The following is a 19,455-nucleotide window of genomic DNA, read 5'->3' as shown; positions in this document are numbered from 1 at the left end:
TCCATGCAACCTTTTCAAAGTGAATACTGCATAGTCGGGTAACTCTTATTTACTATTTCAAATGTTTACATCTTTTCAAATGCATCAAACCTTTAAAGAAAAATCATTTTCGCTTTATCTGTGCTCAGGACCTTCCTGACATTCTTGTCACTTTTTGGATTTTGCAGCACACGTAAAAATTTGGAATGCATTTGAAAATGTGTTGCTTCCCAAATAGTTTAAACTCTGTCAGATAAGGAAGAAGACCTACGTGTCTGTGGAGTTTCCGCAGAGATCTCATTGGTGTAAGCTCCAACTCCATGTTTACTAGAGGCAGCCAGCCGGAAAGTATAAGTAGTGAAGGGCTTCAAGTCCTTCAGCAGGTATGTTGTTGTCGGCTCAAACCTGATAGGTGGCTGTGGAGAAAGTTTTATATTGTCAGATTTTAAATAAAGACAGGAAGTTCCAGATAAAAAAAGAACATAAGTGTAAGTGATAATAAAATCAAATTTGAAGGTATAAGATTTTGCTGTCAGAAATTAAATTGTCAGATTATGTAAATGAGTGTGACACTCAATTTAGTACACTTTAGAGTGAATGACAAATTACATGGTCAAACTCATTCTATAATACTGTCTGACCAAAGTCTCCCCTTACATTACAGATTTGTTATACTGCATGAACAACTCCTTATTATACAAAATGATTGATTATAAGCTGTTGATAATGATTGCTTGTGCTAAACAGCACTGGATCTGTGTATTGCGCCATGTAATTGAAATTATACTCATTTCTTACAGTGCTTTTTATTTTATTTGCTATAGCCCGTGTCATGCAGAGACATGAGAATTAAGACAAATTAAAAAAAAGACCAACTTAACCCTATAGGTATCATGTAGATATAACTTATTAATGAGTGATTTTGGTGTTGGTCTTAACATGCTGGGAAACACAAGAAAATGAGGATTTCATGACACTACATAAAATAAGCATGATTATAGAGGATAATCGATCTACTAGTTAATCATTGGTTACTACCTGAATCAGAGCATTTTCTTGACTATAGCAGACTTTTAATTTAATGGCAGGCTGAAATGGGTCAAGTCAGAAAATAATTACCTCCTCTTTGCCGCCCCTCTTCTTGTACATAAGTTCATATCCTGTGATTTGATTTTCCTGTCCAGTCTGTGCTGGGGCGACCCATGAAAGCAGAATACTTGTTTCTGATTTGGCTTCTCCTTTGAAGTCAGTTGGTTGAGAGGGAACTGCAATTGGAATGAAGAGATTAATTCATTACTCTGCACCCTGCACTGTTCGTTATCATTACAGTCATACTCGCACAGATGCCACTTTGGGGAAAGATTGTTTGCCACGTTATGTTTCAGGAGCTGCAGTTGCTTAAGCAGAATTAGTACAGTGCAGACACATTGGACATGGTTACTTAACGCTGAAGAAAATAAATAACATTCTTGTTGTTAGGTTACTTTTCTCATACAAAACTATTTCTCCCACTTGAGAAAGCCAATTTAAGTTTTTGCTGACAGCCCGAAGATGTCTGTGTGTTTACAATAGTAAACCACTAATGAGGATGTGTGACTAAAATAAACCCGGCTCTGAAGTTTGTGTCACTCCAAGTTTAATTACGCAGACATTCAACATTTGTCAAACTTTGAATTGCTTCAATTATAGATTCTCTAATGACAAAAACAAACTGTGCTCACCTCCCGTCTTGGCGATGATTTGAAGGTCTGGGGAAAGAGGTCCATCGCCTACTGAGGTGTAGGCCAAAACCTTGATGTAGTAGGTCTTATTGGGGATGAGGCCCTGGATGGTGACAAAGTTGGACCCCCGAACAATCTGCTTCTCCCAGAGGTTGACATGCTGGCTGGAATCCATGGTGTAGTAGACTCGGTAGCCCATGATCTGCCCGTTAGCCTCCTCCGGTTCATCCCAGTGGATGACAGCTGTGGTGGTGCTCAACATGTGACCTCTAACTTGCCTTGGTGCTGTGCTGGGTGCCTGCTCAGCTGTTTTGGCCTCAATGCTCTCACTGGGTGGCCCTCGCCCAATGTTGTTCACTGCCACCACCCGAAACTCGTAATCTGAGTACGGGCTGAGGCCTCCCACGCTGTAGCGAGTGGTGGCCACGCCATCAATCTCCTTGTAAGCGTCCTCTGAGTACTTGGACTTGTGTTGGATGATGTAGTAGGATACTGGCTCGGGATTGCCAGAGTCCCAAGTCAGTGTGATGCTGGTGGCTGTGCGCTCTGTCACCACAGGGATGCCAGGAGCCTTGGGCAGTGCTGTGATGATAATTATTGCATAAATATTAACAGAAATGCAAAGTTTACAGGAAAGTAAAACCTCTGTAGAGTAGTTTATTTTATGTTACGGGCCATAGAGGCTTTATTTTAATTTGTATATGGTTGAATTATATTGATTATATTCATTTACCAGCTCATTGCACTCAACACTAATAATATACTTTATATCTGGAGTCATGAGAGACTCATATGTTGTATGCCGTCTATTAGGTGGGTGGATCATCCTAATACTATTTCACTCTTTGAGTTTACATTTGGAAAAAAAAAAACAGAAGTTCCTTGTGAACTAATTTGTGAGATTAAAGGCTTCCACACCCCATCCTCAGCAGCTGAGCGCTGTTGTCGTTAATCTCAGATTTCCCAGTGTTTATCACTTTAATAATTTAACAGGTAAATTTATTGCTTTAATTCCCCGCACCGTGGCACATGGCAAGAGATATCAGGGCAATAGATTGTCTTTATACGCCATCTGAAGTATGCTTCTGGGGGAGCTTGCTGCCAGACTGTTATATTGTGACTAATATCTCTATGTTATGTCTAGGAAAAACAAAGCTGAGTGTGTGTACGTGAGTCTGTCCCTTGTGTGCACGTGAACACGGCGACACCAATCTCGGATATCTTTCTGGTACGGCTGCTGTGTAGATATGATTACACTCAGATAAGTACCATGCCTACAGAGGACACCAAACAATACTCACTACGTTTCACACCCCTCTCACGCCCCCTCCCCCTCTCTACCTCTTGCTAACAGAAATGGTGAGGCTTGTGGCTCCGTAGCTCTCCAGCTGAGAGATAAGCACTTCACTATATTCTCAATCTGGCATCTAATGCACTGAGGCCGGTGCCAGGGCTTGTCTAAAGCTTTAAAGAATCCTCCACAGATGAGTTATTGTGGCAGTGCGAGGTAAATAACTTGCTCTAAAGCACTGCCAGTAGTCACAGCTCGGATATTTATTCCAAACATACATAAACTGGAAATTGATATATGCTTTTTTAACCACATACAGCATTAGAAACAGTTTTGAGTTAACTATTATTAAATCCAGCTCTAACCTTCACGGATCTTTTGTAGGAGCTGAAATTTCAGATTTTAATTATAAAGAGGAAGCAGCTTTACCTTTCACTGTTATCTGTGCAACAGCTTCTATCACCCCGAGCGTTGACATGGCCACACAGGTGTAGTTGGCCGACTGCCGGACGTCTGTGAGCTCCAAGACGTTCCGTCCAATGGGCATGTCATCTTCTGGCGTAAGGTCTTCAGCACCCAGCATCCACTTGACATATGGCATGGGAGAACCCACTGCCACACATGTGATATTGACACTGCCGCCTGGCATGATCTCATTGTCTGTAGGTGGAATGGAGAATCGCGGTGGCACCCGGCGTACTGAAAAAGACAAAACATGGCGTGAAAACCTAGCAGAAAATGGAACAACGAATACATTTATAGAAAAATGTCCTGAATTCTCCTTAGATGTTGCCAAAAGAAAACAGACTGATGGTTGAAAATTGTACATTATATAATAAGAAGATTAGCATAATGTTTAAGGTTTAATTCTAGAATGAAAAGACAAAATCTGTTTCTACGTAGATAATTTATGATCGTTTAATGAAGGTTAAGAAAACACATTCGATCCAAGGGATTTCAGTGGTGAATGAACAACACGGACACCATGCACAAAATACTGCATCACCATTGGTACAGATATACAGAACTGCACAAAGTGCTGGAGAGGCAATAGCACTCCACAGTTGTATGCAAAGAAACAACTTTTAGGCTGCGTACTTCCAGCTGATGTGAGAAAATGTGCCTCATCACATTCTCACATCACACAAACATAGATAATGTTCCAGAGAAGTTGCACATGGGTCAAAGGGGGAATGATGTTTTTCTGTGCTTTTCAGGCTCAGTTCAAACTAGAAACTAGGGCTATCAAATGTTATGCATTCACATCCTCGATCAGCTTTAGAGTGATAAAACAAACAGCCTTAACATGTTTCCCTGTCCTGCTTTTACCTTTCAAAGTGGCTTCGGACTTTAGAACTCTGCTCAGAGGATGAAAGTAAAGTTATGCAGACTGGTGAAATTCAATGACGAATGAGAGGTCTTTAGCTTATCACAAGAGGACCAATTATGCTGCTGCTTAAAGCATTAACGTGTCTCGCTACACTACGTTCTATGATTGTACAAATCAGTCCAAGCCTGTGAATGAATCAAAATCAAGACTGATGCTAATTTAAATTATTTCAACAGGACTGCAGGCCTCAGTGCAGTTTCAGATAGAGGGCTGAGAGAGCTTATTCAGATTCAGAGTTCTGAAATGTAACTTTTTCCCTTTTCCGAGCAACATGTCAAGGATCTAGACAGGCCACATGTCTTATAGAAAGGAGATGAGATGCTCCAAGACAGAGGCATTTGCAGGAAATATCACTGATAAAAGCTTTGCAACAACTATTGGAGCCAGTACTTCTTACTTACTGTTATGTTTTAGTTGACTATGTTAACTATGTTGTACTATTTTCAATATCAAAATATCCCAAGTAAGTCAACACATAATCAAGTATAATTTTATTTTGAAGAATCATGATTACCTACAGCAATGTGTATTAATCTGGATTCTTAAAAAAAACAACAACATATCATTTGACAGCTCTAGCAGATACATCTTCCCAAAAAATATGATCGAAAACTAAACAAAAAAACAACGAAAAAGCCTTAAACTTCAAAGAAAAGCTTACACTTTCAAGTTAACTTAAATGTATAACATTCACAATGCACATGGAAGACTTCAAGGTCTTTTGGAGGGAAGCAAGAATCCGTCATGCATACAGGAACGATACGTGACTTTGTGAGGCAAACATGTGAGGGAGTCGGGGGGGAAGATGGCTGCAGGGGCAACAAAAGTAGTAATGGGGTCAGAGGGAAGATGTGGTAGAAAAGCGGAAGGGCTAGTCTGGTAGTGCTTGATTGTTGTAAATGTGGCGGACACAAGCTCAAGGTCCTGCAAAAGCTAAGGAAGGCTTAGAGGAAAAAGGGTAAATGAATGGACAGAAAAAATACTATTATTTACTAATTCTCTTTTATTTCTTTTTTTTTGTTGTGAGGATTTAGATATAATGATATATAAGTGCAGGTGACAGCAAGACTTTCAAAGTCATCAGATTGCTGTACTGTTCACACTACAAAACTTGCTATACTGTTTTTACACTATGACTGACCAGAACATCACACATTACAAGACCTTTAGAGGAATCCGTGATAAGCATGTCATCCGTGTAACTTTTCTTTGTAGTAATGATTGTTGATGTTGCCGTTCACACGTGTTCTCGACTATTTAAAGCCTATCCTTGGGGTGCAATAAAAACTTTGGTCTGTGTTGCAAATGCAACATATACAGTAAAGTTCCTATTGTCACAGACGACCCCTCCCCAGTTTTCTCCTCAACCTGTGTCTTGCACTTTCATTGGCTCTAGCTTGTACCAGGACCTGCATCATTGAACATAGCGATCGAGAGCCAATTTCGGATCGCTAAGCCAATGCTGACTGGCCTGCAATCTAGGGCTTTTGTTGGGAAGCTCCAGAAACTGTTGGTGAGTGAAATATCAGGGCTGAAGTTGTGTAGTGAATAAGGCATAAGGGGCACAGGAATAAAGGCAACAGACAGGGACTTCCTGGTATTGTTATACAATGTTCAAGGAATATTTAAATCATAGTTAAAGTCAGTGTTACTGCTCATGGTTTTCAAAATACAAAGCATGCTATTGTTACCTTATTAAATTCATCAGTGAATCTTGAATAAAGCGGTGAGGGAATATTTCACTTTTAAATATCTGAATGCATGTATTTATTGCCTGTTCATTGAACGTGCTTTGTAAACAGCCTCTATAGTAGTTCCTGTGTCTCTAAAGTAGTTATATGTGCAGGTATATTTGGCTGCAACACAGGCACAAGCTTCCTGCTGCCTGATCCTAATTCACAAAGCCCATTCTGTTGAGCAGACTGCAGCTCTCCAGAGAGGAAATCTAGGGGAACTGCTTGCATTATTAAATACAACGTTTCTCTCACTCAATATTTAATTAATATCCAATTGGATCACGCTCCCCACAGACATAATATTATCCTGCTCATTTGAATATCATTACATTTGTCAAGTCTTGTGGATAACGCTCTAAATACATCATTCTTTCATGACTTCCTGAGCAGAAACATCCTTTTCAGAGGAAGTGTATAATCTCTGAGGGTAAGGTTGTTTTTACAGCTTGGCGCTTGACTTTAGTGCCAATTACAACAAAGGATGGATTTTGTTTTAACATATTTTTTATCTGTGAGAAACTTCAAATGGAGAGAGCACCACGGGGAAAATTTGAGTGTAGTGATGCTTAAATTGCTCTATGGAGAGAAAGATGCAGTACTCATATGGAGCAGCTCTGCATCTATGTAGAACAGTAGCTATTAGTTCCACGATCTGAGAGAAATCAAGGACATTGTTCATGCTGTTGTGGTTTGTGACATGACTTTTCTTTTCTAAATAGAATTTTATTATTATCATTTTTTTTATTTTATCCTATTGATCAGCTGTGTTGATAGTCAGCAGAGAAACCAAGCAGGAACACTGACAGGGCAAGGGCTGGGGAAAGGGGATAGCTCGCTCAAACATTAAGAGGGGACCATGCAAATAGACCCTGAGACAGATGCAAATATTGTCCCTACCACCCCACCTCAAAGATGCAAACATGCACCACCTGTTGGACAGTCAAGCACTCTGACAAGGACCAGGGGCATTCTCAACGGGAACATGAACATTGAATGAGCAACACAGATAAAAATGATCAATCAATCAATAGAAGTGAAAAAGAAATTTTGAAAAAAAGTTTTTTTTTGTGGCAAACAAATGAACTTGTTTCTGTTTTGTGTTGTGTTCAAAAAGTAAAAACACACCAACCTTCTCGCAGCTCTGAGGAATGTAGGAAATTTGATGCAGAACAAAATGAAATGAGGAAAGGAGAAAAACAAGGGAAACACAGAGAGTAAAAAGGCCATGTTGTAGGTGTTCAAATGCGACTTAAACAATTCGAAGGACCGTCTGTCTCTCGGGTGCAGGGAGCCCCGTGTATCTCCCTGGCACCCAGATTATAAAAGTCTGACCTGTCTGAGTTCAAACATTTTGAATTAAAATATTTTTACTTTAATACAAATTCTGCCCAAGCCATGTGGTTAGCTTATAATGATAATTTAACATATTTAGGTTTATTATTTATTGTGTATTATGTAATTTGGGAACTGGATGATAATAACAAAAGCTAACCATAAGACTGAAGAGCATAGCAAAATTTCTATGAAAATTGTAAAAAAAAAAATTGATAAAAATATATCAGCTACACATATATGTATTTATAGAAACAAAAATTAAGACAATAGACAAAGGAAGCATTGAATTTTGTGTGCAAATAAAATAGAGAAGCAGTAACAGTTGCATTATACTGTCTTTTAAAGCAAGAAAGGAAAAAAGGTCACTTTAAGCAAGCCGCTGCTGCGACTCTGCCGGCACTTATTGTATTAAAAACGTAACATTTCTAACACTAGCCGTGCTTCTATTCAGTTGGCAAGGTAATTTTAAGAAAACCTTTTCAAATGGTGTATACAAAAGAAATGCAGGTTTCTATCAGCTGTCTTGGAAAGAATCAGGTAGTCTACAGTGTCATTTTTTTCATTTTTTTATTGCTATAATCCTCCAGTTATCAAAGTAGAATAAGTAGAGGCTGCACAGTTTGAGTGCTGCACAAGAGCAGTACTGCGTTCGAGACAACTCGGCTCTTATTGAATGTTTTCTTTCAGCCGCTGTGTTTATGTTCTTGCATAAATGTAATGTATCATACATCAGAACTATCTTCCTAACTTTCTCACATCCCATCCTGAGCATGTATATATATACATTTTTTTAATTTTTTATTTATTTTTTTATTTTATTTTTTTATTTTTTCCTTTTTCTAATTTTTCCATTTTCCCATTCAGTCCTTCTAGTGTGATACTTATATGTCACTTATACTAATAAGTGAATGGAAACACGGCTAATGTGTAGGAACCAAAATTTTGACTTTTTAAAAAAATAATCTAAGTAATATAAGTTTGCATATGGAGCAAGATAATTAAATAGGGTCATTAAATGTTACATCTAATGGTTATTTAATGCCAGTTTTAACTTTTGGTTTCTAAATATAATTGTCAGTAAAACTAGTGAGATTAAAGGTGTCCTTCCAATGTTGATCAATAGGGGAAAAAAGGCCAGAGAGGATCTGTTCACTGCTGGGGAAAGAGTTGGGACTGATGGAGGAGGGCCGGCCACCCTTTACCACCTCCGACAGTCAGGTTTGAAAAGCAATTAGTAGATAAACACAGCAAGCAGTCTAGTCATTGGTGTTAGATTCAGGATTATCAACAGAAAGGACCAGAAACACAAAACAGAGCAGATACTGTAGGTTCAAATAAGTGCAGGTAAGTCAAGTGCAAAAAAAAAAAAGAACCAGAACATCCAAAACAAAGCATACTTACAGTGGCCCCACAGGAAATGACCCCTGTAGACTTCATTGGCTCATGTAAAGGTAACTTTTACATTTTGAAATATATTGTTTGATAGAAGCATGCCAGTGTTGTCAATGCGTGTTTCCTACCTCTGACATAAAGATTTGCTGGAGCAGAGTAGCGGGTTCCATCGTTGTTGGTCGCCACACATTCATACTTCCCCTGGTCAGACTCTTCGCTCTGCTCTATCTGGAGGGCTCCTGGTTGGGAATAGCAAATGGGGTAGCGGAGTATGTTTGGTTAAAATTATGTTGCTTGTTATCAAGTTCACAAGCAAAAAAAGAAAAGAAGTTGTTCGGCCTCAAGGAGGCAAACATCAGCCCCCTTCATTTCTAGTTTTGCTTTGTCCTTTCAAGCCTCAGTAGTTGAACAGTTTGAGGAAAGTTGTAAGTAAGCAATATCAAATAAACTGCATGAATGAAATACTAAGTTCTTAAATCTGTTACTATAAATTCTATATTTTAAATTGTATCCCCCATCATTATCACAGCCTGATCCACTGGCTGATGACTGTGTTATCGTACTATAGGTGAGGGATAGCTGCAAATGGTAATCCTGCAAGACATTGCAATAATATATATTGTTCCTCTTAACAGAGCTAAAGTAACAACAAGGGGAAATAAAATAACACATTGTCAACCAAATCCAAAAGAAAAGAACAGAAACAACAAGTCTATCTTCTGTCTATAATGCCATTTACCTTGTTGATGACTTCTTTACAGAAAAAAGCCTGATTACTTTTAAGGCTATGGTGTCTAAATAGACACTCATCCTAGCGCCAATGTAAGAAGAAAAATCACTTTGAAGAATAGGGGCAAGCCCTTCAATGTACAACATATCACTGGACTGGTCAATATGGGGATGAGTGATACTGCTTCAGGGAAACATGGATCAAACAAAAGAAGGTTTACAGTATAAGAAAGCAGCATAACAAGGGAGGACAATTGAAAGAAAGAAATTTAGGTATGAATTTTAGCATATTCAATCACAGATTGAGTGTAACAGTGACCTAACTGGATAATTTGGGACTTACGTGAAGTCACTTTGAAAAAATGCAGCTTATACAAAAATTGAAAAATGCTGCTCATATATGTGGAAAAAATAGTATTATTTGAGGCAAAACCAACATATAACCCTCTGTAACAAAAGTTTTGACATGCAAAACTTGGCAAGAAATGTATGTCGGCACAACTTACAACCTTCTGACAACCCTTAGCTGAAAAATAAAATGCATTTGTATTAGAAGACAAAATTCAAAATATCGACCTGAGCCGACAAGAAGGTAACCAACCACTGCTTTAGCTTGTGAAAGCTACAAAAGACACCCATAAAAATCCACCAATGGGATCAGCAGTGTGGTGTCACATGACCCAGGGAAAAATGGCTTTATGCATCAACAACTCTCCAGCTTCATGTCACACGGCAAAAATGAGCCAATCGGGTCCTCGCCAGACTCTACTGTTTGCCTTCCCCAAACCCTGAAGAAAAAAAGTCAAAAAGTAAAATAGTCTCCAAACCCAAGAAAAGTAAGAAAAATAGGTGAAAGAGAAAAAAAGCACCGTAGAAACTTTATCAAAAAAGTGGTTGTTTGGGCTTTTTTGTAGAGGTACAGGAGAGGAAAGCAAATAGAAGAAATGGAAAAAAAATAGTTTGCAAAGATAGAAAGAATTCTTTGGGAGAAAAAAGCAGAGGAGAGGCAATGTTGTCTTCAGCATGCCTGCGTGATTCCACAGCATCTGTGCATATTTTTAGTGCTGAACAAGAACAGCTAAGGGGGAAAAATGCTTGGTTGTTTTAGTTGGACAAAAAGAGGGACACATGATTCGCTATGGCCAAAAAGAAAACAAAAATGAACGGAAAAAATATAGTTTAAAAAAATAATTGTCATTGGATATGCTTATTTGAGCCAGGGCAAGCATATCACAACTGAGCTAAACAGGCTCTTGAAACCAGAATACAAAGGAGTAAATAAAGCATAGACAGAAAAGATGGAATACAAATTTAGTGAACGAAACAGGACAAATAAAAAGGAAGGTCCATATGAACGTAATGGGATTTGGTCTTGATAAACAGGACAAAAATGGAGGTGATTCAAGTGAATGGATGGGTTGACAGCAAGAATGAATTTGTATTATTTTCATTCTGTGAACGTCAGTTCAGCGCTCTTACCTCTTATTGGTGTACCACCTGGGTGGATAATATGAATGCAAATAAGATTAGAAAGAAGAAGCATTAGTACGAGTAGATAGAGGCTGGGGGCTTTGGAAGAAGAATCAAATTAGATTTAACAGGGTACGTAAATAAAGGTACTAGAGGAAAGAGAAAGGAGAGAGAGAGAGAATAAGAATTTTTCTGTACTCTACTGGCAAAGAAAGACAGGTTTCATCATAGAAAAGTCATAGGTCAGAGAGAAGAACTTGTACATTGATGTACCACGGGGAGGTGCCATTTTGGAAGTGGCAATAGCTTCTGAAGACCATCTACTGAAGGGAAAGACTTTGAGGACTTTATGTGTGAGATTGAGAGCAGACATATTTAAACAACTTGAGATCCCTTTGCTTCACCTGAGCTAAGCAGAGTTGGTCACCTTGCTAAGTCTTGAAATGTCCATACCTACTAAGATTCAGTAAGTGAGTAAGTGGTGGGTCAGTGAGTGAGTAACAAACATGTGAGGATAGGTCATTATCCAGGTCAGTATATGACAATACTAAGCTAAGGTTTGGTGATTCTAATCTCCAGATAAAGGTGATACTATAGCTGGCAGTGGTGGGAAACTTTAACACCGTGGGGTGAGGGAAAAGTGTATGTGCCTCTAGTAGCCCTGCCACTAAACTATCTGTTAGTAAAATGCATGCCATGCATTTTAATAGTTGTTGGAAACATGGAAATTAGTGGGGGTGATGTGTGCTTTAGAGCTAAGCACTTACCAAAGGATTCTGTAGATTTAAAAATATAGAGAGAAGAAAGACAGCATAAGAATATGATTATATTTTTTAAGTAAGTTTAGTTAACAAAGGTTTTGTTAATGCTTTAGCAACTCTACGTGAATCAAAGTTAGAAATAAGGGTTAATTCTACACAGTTCTGTTGAAAACAAGTCAGCATGTAAGTAAGGTTAACAAGACGGTTTAACATAGGACAGCTGTGAAATCTGTGAAGACAGGTGGTCAGACATACAAGACTTAAAATTTACAAGTAGTTGCGCTAATGTGTTGCCGTTAGCTGGCACATAAAGCTGCAAGCTATGATTAATGTAACATTTTTAGAAAATAGAATAATCTCTCTGTATTGAGATATTGAAATCAAACGGGATATTCAGGCGAATGGGTATATTGGGGTCATGTCACAGGCAAATAAAAACAAAGCTACACATTAAAGCAGGGGCTGTAAAGTCAAAGAATCAAGGGGTAAGGGAAAAGCCTTGTGAAGTTTTACGCACTACTGTGGCTGATTAGTGTCCAGACATAAATGTTTTTCTTCACCTAAAGAAAGTCTGTATATGCAAAGCAAATATTTATTCAGAGGAGGTTAAAGGATCCCTCTTTTAAATGTAAAATTTCAACAAATGCACAAGGACAATGATTAATTTGTTTTCTTCATGTTTTCCTATTTTAAAGTCATGTGCACTCCTTAGTAGACTCAGAATGAAGCCGAATGTTGAATATTAATTGTTTAAAAAAAAAAAAAAAAAAAAAAAGGCATAAGAAATGAAGAAAATGGATCCGAAAAAATACTGCACCAATGCAGTGGAAAGAAAATCAACACGAAACAGCAAAATAATTAATTGTAAAAAGTCACAGCAGTGAGCAATGAGGGCAGAAGTTAGGGCAGAAGCCAGCAAACACAGAAGGGGGAACAATCCCAACAGCCCATGACAACACTGGAAGACAAAGGGAGACACACATACAGACAGCACACACCGGGGCGTACAGAGAGTAGAGGACAGGAAGTAGTAGAAACAATGCCATTACCTAAAAAATGAAAAGCCAAATGAGAAGTTAAATTATGGGAGGAAGAAGAAGATGAGAGAACAGAGGAGACAACAGGGGGAGCAGATCAGATAGAGGATAACAAGAAAGAAGACTCCCTGTTTGGTAATTAAGTTTTCAGCAGAGGAAACCTACCTGATCTGAGCTGTTTAATGCGTCCATTGTTGTTGGTGGTGTTGACAGGGAGGAAGTCTTTAAACCAGGAGATGTCTGGGTCTGGGTTGCCGCTGGCGGCACAGAGCATGGTGGCAGTGCGTGTTCGCTCCACCACTTTCAACTGTGGGCCCATGTCTATGGTGGGGAAACCAGGGGGCAGCTGGTCCTCTGGAAAAGATGAGAGACATTGTAGCAGAGGTCAGATTCACAAAGTCAGTGGTCCTCCTCAAACCCTGTGATGAGCTAATGAGGAGGGAAAGCCAGAGGAAATTATAGTCACAAGACTGCAGAGGAATAGCAGGACTGAAAGATCTATCTACGGTCTCTGGTCATATGTTGAGGGGAGTGTGTACACTGCAAAAAAAGAAAAGTTGGGTGAACTCAAAATTTCAAGGCAACAAACTTCAATAAAATTTTAAATTGGACAATTAAACTAAATATTTTAAGTTTTGTTTTTGAGTTTGCTCAACTCTGAATTCAGATTTTTGTCAACTCAACTGTAAGTTGTACTAATTTATAATTTTACATTGTAATAACTTTTAATCCTTACTTCTGCTAACTTCTGCAATGTGCTGAATTGGCACGATTGTAACGCCGCTTTGAAATATCAGCTAATGTTGTGACCACAATTTTGAGTTAGCATTGATACGCTAATGGCTACTCTTGTAGCTGTAACAAGCAGCGCTGCTAGCATCAGTTAGCCGCTAGCATCAGTTAGCCGCTAGCTTTTCCTAATGACCGAATTTCACCGCTTTCCCACATTTCACAACAAAGAAATTAGAGTTAGCAGAACTATTGTCCCTTGCTGTGAACCCCAACTTAAAGATATTAGCAACAAAAACTCACAAACTTGTTTTTGAGCAGACAACTGGCTTCCTTTGTTGTGCTAACTTACATTATTGCCCTAAATGTCAATCATTTATATTTCCAAGTTTTACCAACATAAATCACTGTTTTAGGTCAAAAAACACAAGTTGGCTTTTTTGCAGTGTAGTGACAAAGACACCAGCCTGCTATCACTAAATGCTGTATGAATAAGATGCTAATTTTGTTATCACTACATATTTTGTAGTCAATATGCATGTCATTTCACGCCACAACAATATTAGACACTCAGAGCAAGTGCTCCGCAAGTCAGGTGAAGTCGTATGACTTTTATCCAGGAGGCTGCTGTTAATGTCTTGTGTGAAACCAAAAGTCAACATTGACTATTTGTGTTGACTACTAATACACCAAACCTAACTGATGTAACAAACATACTTGTTTTAACCCAAACTATGGCAATATATTGATTTTCTAGTGATAACATGATATGAGACTTAATACCGTCTCAGGTTTTGGATATCGTAATGTATGTGTATATGTAATAAGTGATGTAATTTTCTGACTGTTCAAACAGTTCTATTATTTTCCTTGAAACACTTAGTCTGTATCCGTATTACTGATGATTATTTACCAAAAATAGTTGCCCCTACAATGCCTTCCCAATATCCATATTGAGGTGTTTGGTCGAAAAAATTGTCATATTTGATTTTCTCCATATCGCCCAGCCCTAATCCAATACATGATCTTTTCGTAACCTAACCAAGTAGTTTTGTTGCAACTGTAGTGCGTCATGTACATAATATGCAGCATTTCAGAAGTGGCATGCCATTAATACAATTTTGACATTCATACATATTTGGTATTGACAAGGACACAAAAAGAACATAGAGTGAAACTAGACAGTACAGGTTTAGGCACCTTCAAGCAATTAAAGGAGTAGATCAGGAATATTTTGGGACATAAACACATTCCAATTCCTGCTTTGAGTTAGATGAGACGACAGATACCGCTCTCATATTTGTCTGTTAAATATGAAGCTACAGCCAGGAGTCATCTTAAAAGAACATTTCCCAAAACATATTTATTTCAATGATGGAAAGGATGAAACCATAGTGACACTTGCTAAACATGTATTCAGGTGAGGAAGAGCTTTGAAGTTCTTTGATGATGGCAGGTGGCTTTGCCATGTTGAATAAGCTGTCTTGTTCCTGCCTGTGTCTCAACTTACCGACTGAACAAGGGCGGGCTACATCTTACTGCCGTTTGAGATGTGAGAGAAGATAACTCACGTTGCTCCTTGCTCCAAACATGTTCTTTTAGCAAAACAAAGAAAATCAAAGCCTAGAACAGCTCTGTCTGTAGCTCACGGCTCTGAACAGGAAGTATTTTCAGCTTGCAGCAAGTGATGATCTTTGAGGACAAAGAGGAATTTTCCATACAAATGAGATCTCCATATGCAAAATGTCTGCCTCTCCGCAAAGTTAGCTGAGTGTAAATCTGCAAAACAAGACCTGCTTATTCCCCATGCCAATGAGGTTTATGTGCACCTTTAAGTTTTCCTTTCCCTGCTGTGATATGGCTAATTAGTGTCTTCCGCCGCTCTCGTAAACGGCACCTTTTTGGAAACACTTTCTTCATTAAATTTTCATGAGGAGACATCAGTCTGGAAACAGCTTTGAGATGCCATAGCCTGCACACAGCCAAACGACAATCATGGCCGCCTTCCAACAATGCTTTTGGGTATCTGGCATGCGAAACCACCTCGATGGATAAATCTTCTCAGAAATAGACTGTATTACAAATGAGTGACTTCAGACTGAACTGCAAAACTTTCCAATGCAACTCTGTGTCCCTGCCTGAACTGACATATGTTTCAATAGCAATGTATTTTTTATTGCATGTTTTGGCCTGGATTAATAAGTTCCCATCCTATATAATGCATACTTTAAACACTGGTCATTTTCTTGGCAGTTGTGCACGGTTAGTTATACTGGGCATCTTGGCTCATGCATCCTTATATGGTTTATCACTATTAGTCCTTGACATGGTGTGCAATATATATATGTTATCTTTATCCCTTTCAGTATCCATTAAGGTAATGAGAGCTGCCCCGGCTTTACTCTTGTTAAAAGTTTGTAGGTGTCTGGCAGTGTGTTTGCTCGTTGTTTGCACAAAATTGATGTGCTGCTCATTAAAACAATAACCACTTAGTCGATTCACCTCAGTCACACAGTGGCCATATTTAGTTATTATCATAGTTAAAGAAGGAAAGTCAAGCTGAAGGGCAGAACCAATTCTAGGATAAAAATTGTTGGAAATACCACGAATGTCCCTTTTGTTTTAACTAGCTGTTTTGCCACTATGCTTGCATGGTCATGGATGGTTTATTCTATTAATTTCAGTGTTGATGTAATCAGCTTCAAGAACTCTATTAGCCATTCGCTGTATTTCAGATTTACAATGATAACAACAGAGGAAAAAAATGCATTCAATTATGTACTGCAATCATCATTCACATGAACATGAATTTATATTTCTGTGTGCTTTTTACACTTAGTTGCTCAGATTTTCAAATAAATAATATGGAACTCAAGACCATGCATGAATAAGAGCAAAATAACAGGAGGTTGGTCATAACTACTTATCTTTTCTAAAAGCACCACATTAACAACTATCAAGGAGCGAGGGAATAGTCTAATCTGAAAAACTGCACTTTCAAAGGTGTTCATTCAAATGGAGACGGACAGGGAGGAGGGGGAAAGGAATTAATTGTACAAGGTAGCTCCTGTCCAAGCTCCCTTCAGCCTGTTCAAGGTCGAACAGACAATTAGTCGATTCTACAGTGAGTCAAAAGTATACCTGATCAAACACAATAGCCAGAAGCAAGCCTCGGAGCATGGATGCGTGTTGAATATAGTAATTGGATGTGACAATCCATGCGAACTAAAAAGCAACTCCTGTGAAATTGCAATGTATTCTAAAACAAAGTGCTCAAGAGATCATAATTTAGCTGTCCTTTAAGAAGTCAGGATTGTTCTCATGCTGCAGTATGCAATGTCTCTAGTTATTCAGCTCTAAGGAGAAAAGAAGAGGGTGTAGGAAAACACTCATTTTAAATTGTGAATGCTGTCTCCAACATGATAGCTTTTCAAAATCAGTGTCCTGTAAAATGTAAAGACAGTAAAGCCATAGTATTTACAGTACCTGTGGTTTACACTACTTATTAACTTGAGTGTGACGCACTGAAATTGTAAAAACGTATAAAAATGAGGCTAGGTCAAGTGAACAAAGGGCACTTTCACCCAACCCATCTTCCCTGTCTTATAGAATGCATGTGTTACATGATGCTAGCCTGTAACTGCAGCGCAGGCAGCTGATATGGCTCCAGGCAGTGCATTTAAAATTAATGAACCATTACAAAGGTCTCTGGCCTTTTGAATGCATTCTTGCTCAGCCCAGAAATGTATTTTACAGCTGCTATGTGCACTCGTGCTCATCGAGAATGGCCACAAAGTCATGACATCAACCGTGAGCTATCTAAAACTTTTTCTCCACAGGACTTGAGATTAAGATTTAGAAAGAATTATAAACACAAGTACTTTGAACTCAAGCTCCCTGCAACTCTCAGCTATACCCTCATTGACATCACAGAGAGAATTACCATTGTGATAATAAATAAAGGGAGGGAAATTGAACACATTCTCTAGCTTGTGCTGTGATTAACAACTCAAGTCGACAGGGCTGCTGCAGCATTTCCCTTACAAGGCAAAGAGACCAAAATTAAATCAGATTAATCACTATGTAATTTGAGCCACAGTCTGTTTTTGGAGAAGCTGAGTTATTGACAATGTGTTAAAAGTAAATAATTAAATAATTAATCAGCCCAACTCGTAGTTTTTCCCATGTGCTATGTTTGCAGTTCCGCAAACAGTCAAGAGGCTGTTTTTTGACTTGTGGTTACATAAATTATCAGCAAGGAGCTACTTCATTACTCCTTTAGGAACCCTGAGCTGCATCCTGATAGGAATGGAAATTGGACAAGTTTGATTTGCTTGTAGTGCATTTGTTTTTGAATGTGCGTTTTGGGGATAATATACTATATGCTGTGTGACTTGAACATACAGCCCCAAGCTACTCTGTACAATATGTGAAAGTCAAAGCTAAAAGGTGAAAATAGCAGGAAAAAGGGTTTTACAGATTTCTCCCGCTTCCTTATTCTACCTCGCTGAGAACTGCAATCTCAAGGACAGCCTAAGACAAGGGCAGTTTCTGCTTTACAGACCCATACTGTATATTCAACAATGGATCTACACACTAAATGAGATGGAAGGGAGAGAAATGCTGAAGTCACCTTCTAGAGAAGTGCTGAGCACTGGTGCTTGATATAAAAAGACTCCCAATGACAATTTGCACACATTAGCCACTGCCAGGCTATCAGGCCATATGAGTGTGCGGTGCCAAGTATGGGAGGAGTATAAAAAGGACATTGGCTCAAAAAGTACCTCAGTGAGCAGATTTCTGCTGAAGACATAAGGCCACTGGACATAAACTCAACCCATTAGCAGATTATATCTATTGATCACTCATACAAAATATGAGCGTTCAAAAATCACATTTTCCTTGTATGAAAACAGTAGCCATTTCTGCATTGCAGCTGCAGAAAAAGCGCAGTATAAATTCAGCACAATTTGTTGTCATACTGCAGCCGCTACTAATATACACACACAAACACACTCTCTGTTCAAAGTAACCTTCTCACCTGCTGTGGCATAACGGCTTGAGTGACAAATTCAAGTATTTCCCTCCTTGTTTAGGCTCTAATTAAATAAGCCTAATTGAGTCTCAGCAGATAAAGGTACCATTCAAACGTGATGGGTTACTGTTTACATATTTGCTCAGTTAGTGCTACACCAAGGCACTTGTGTGTACGTGCAGTGCTAGGTGATGTTTACAAGGTATCACAGGACTAATGCAGTTAGAGTGGAATCCATTAAAAAGATAGTAAAACCAGACAGTAAAGCTAAGGCCACGGCGTCTGCTTGAGTTTTTTCTGTTCACATGTTGACAGCTGAGGGACACTTAGTCTCCAGGGCCAAAATTAGAAGCATGTTTTGGTTTTTCTCCTGCATAGCACCTACATTATTCCTACCACTGTATACAGTCTTTTTCATTGGCGAATAGAGGCTGTACACACAACATAGATTTTGAACAAAGCAACTGCACATAGAGTTGATGTTGGCAGAAACTGGTAGTCTGCTTATATTACGTGTGCTTAAGCTTGAAGGTTTAAAGCTTTAAGTGGAGTGGGTTAAAAATTGTATTTGTAATGATGATTGACATTAGTGCTAGTCGATACAGCCAACATCATCTAGCCTGATATTGCTCATTCAATTTCAACAATATATATTGCGATACAAATTTTTTGGTTATTCAATGGATAAATAACTACTTAAGCGTATTTTTAAATCTCCATACTCGTCCAAATCACATAAATATTTCTGTCTTCCATGTTGTAATGGAAACAATGGAGGGAAATGCAACATACAATGGACATTTTTATATTGTTTTGATAATGCAAGCCTTAATAAACATTTAAATAGTAG

At 38.6% G+C, this 19,455-nt stretch overlaps 1 protein-coding gene across 6 annotated transcripts in view; it reads right to left on the bottom strand.

The window, feature by feature from the left end:
- The window catches only part of LOC131989545 (receptor-type tyrosine-protein phosphatase delta-like), a 189,386-nt gene that overhangs the window by 37,149 nt on the left and 132,782 nt on the right, over positions 1–19,455 (bottom strand). For 4 of the 6 annotated variants that reach the window (XM_059354783.1, XM_059354784.1, XM_059354785.1 and 1 more), the window contains exons 6-11: positions 13,007–13,195; positions 8,973–9,083; positions 3,421–3,690; positions 1,701–2,282; positions 1,099–1,244; positions 251–395 (exon numbers count right to left, since the gene is read on the bottom strand). In XM_059354783.1, the coding sequence (XP_059210766.1) occupies positions 251–395; positions 1,099–1,244; positions 1,701–2,282; positions 3,421–3,690; positions 8,973–9,083; positions 13,007–13,195 (1,443 nt within the window). Of the gene's footprint in view, positions 1–250; positions 396–1,098; positions 1,245–1,700; positions 2,283–3,420; positions 3,691–7,246; positions 8,896–8,972; positions 9,084–11,052; positions 11,071–13,006; positions 13,196–19,455 lie in introns of those variants that run through there. The other 2 variants (XM_059354782.1, XM_059354786.1) reach the window with 2 other exon arrangements.

This window comes from Centropristis striata, chromosome 17 (genome assembly GCF_030273125.1).
Source record: "Centropristis striata isolate RG_2023a ecotype Rhode Island chromosome 17, C.striata_1.0, whole genome shotgun sequence".
NCBI lineage: Eukaryota > Metazoa > Chordata > Actinopteri > Perciformes > Serranidae > Centropristis > Centropristis striata.
Note: the sequence above shows the minus strand (reverse complement) of the source record. Positions and strands in the feature narration are given on the sequence as shown.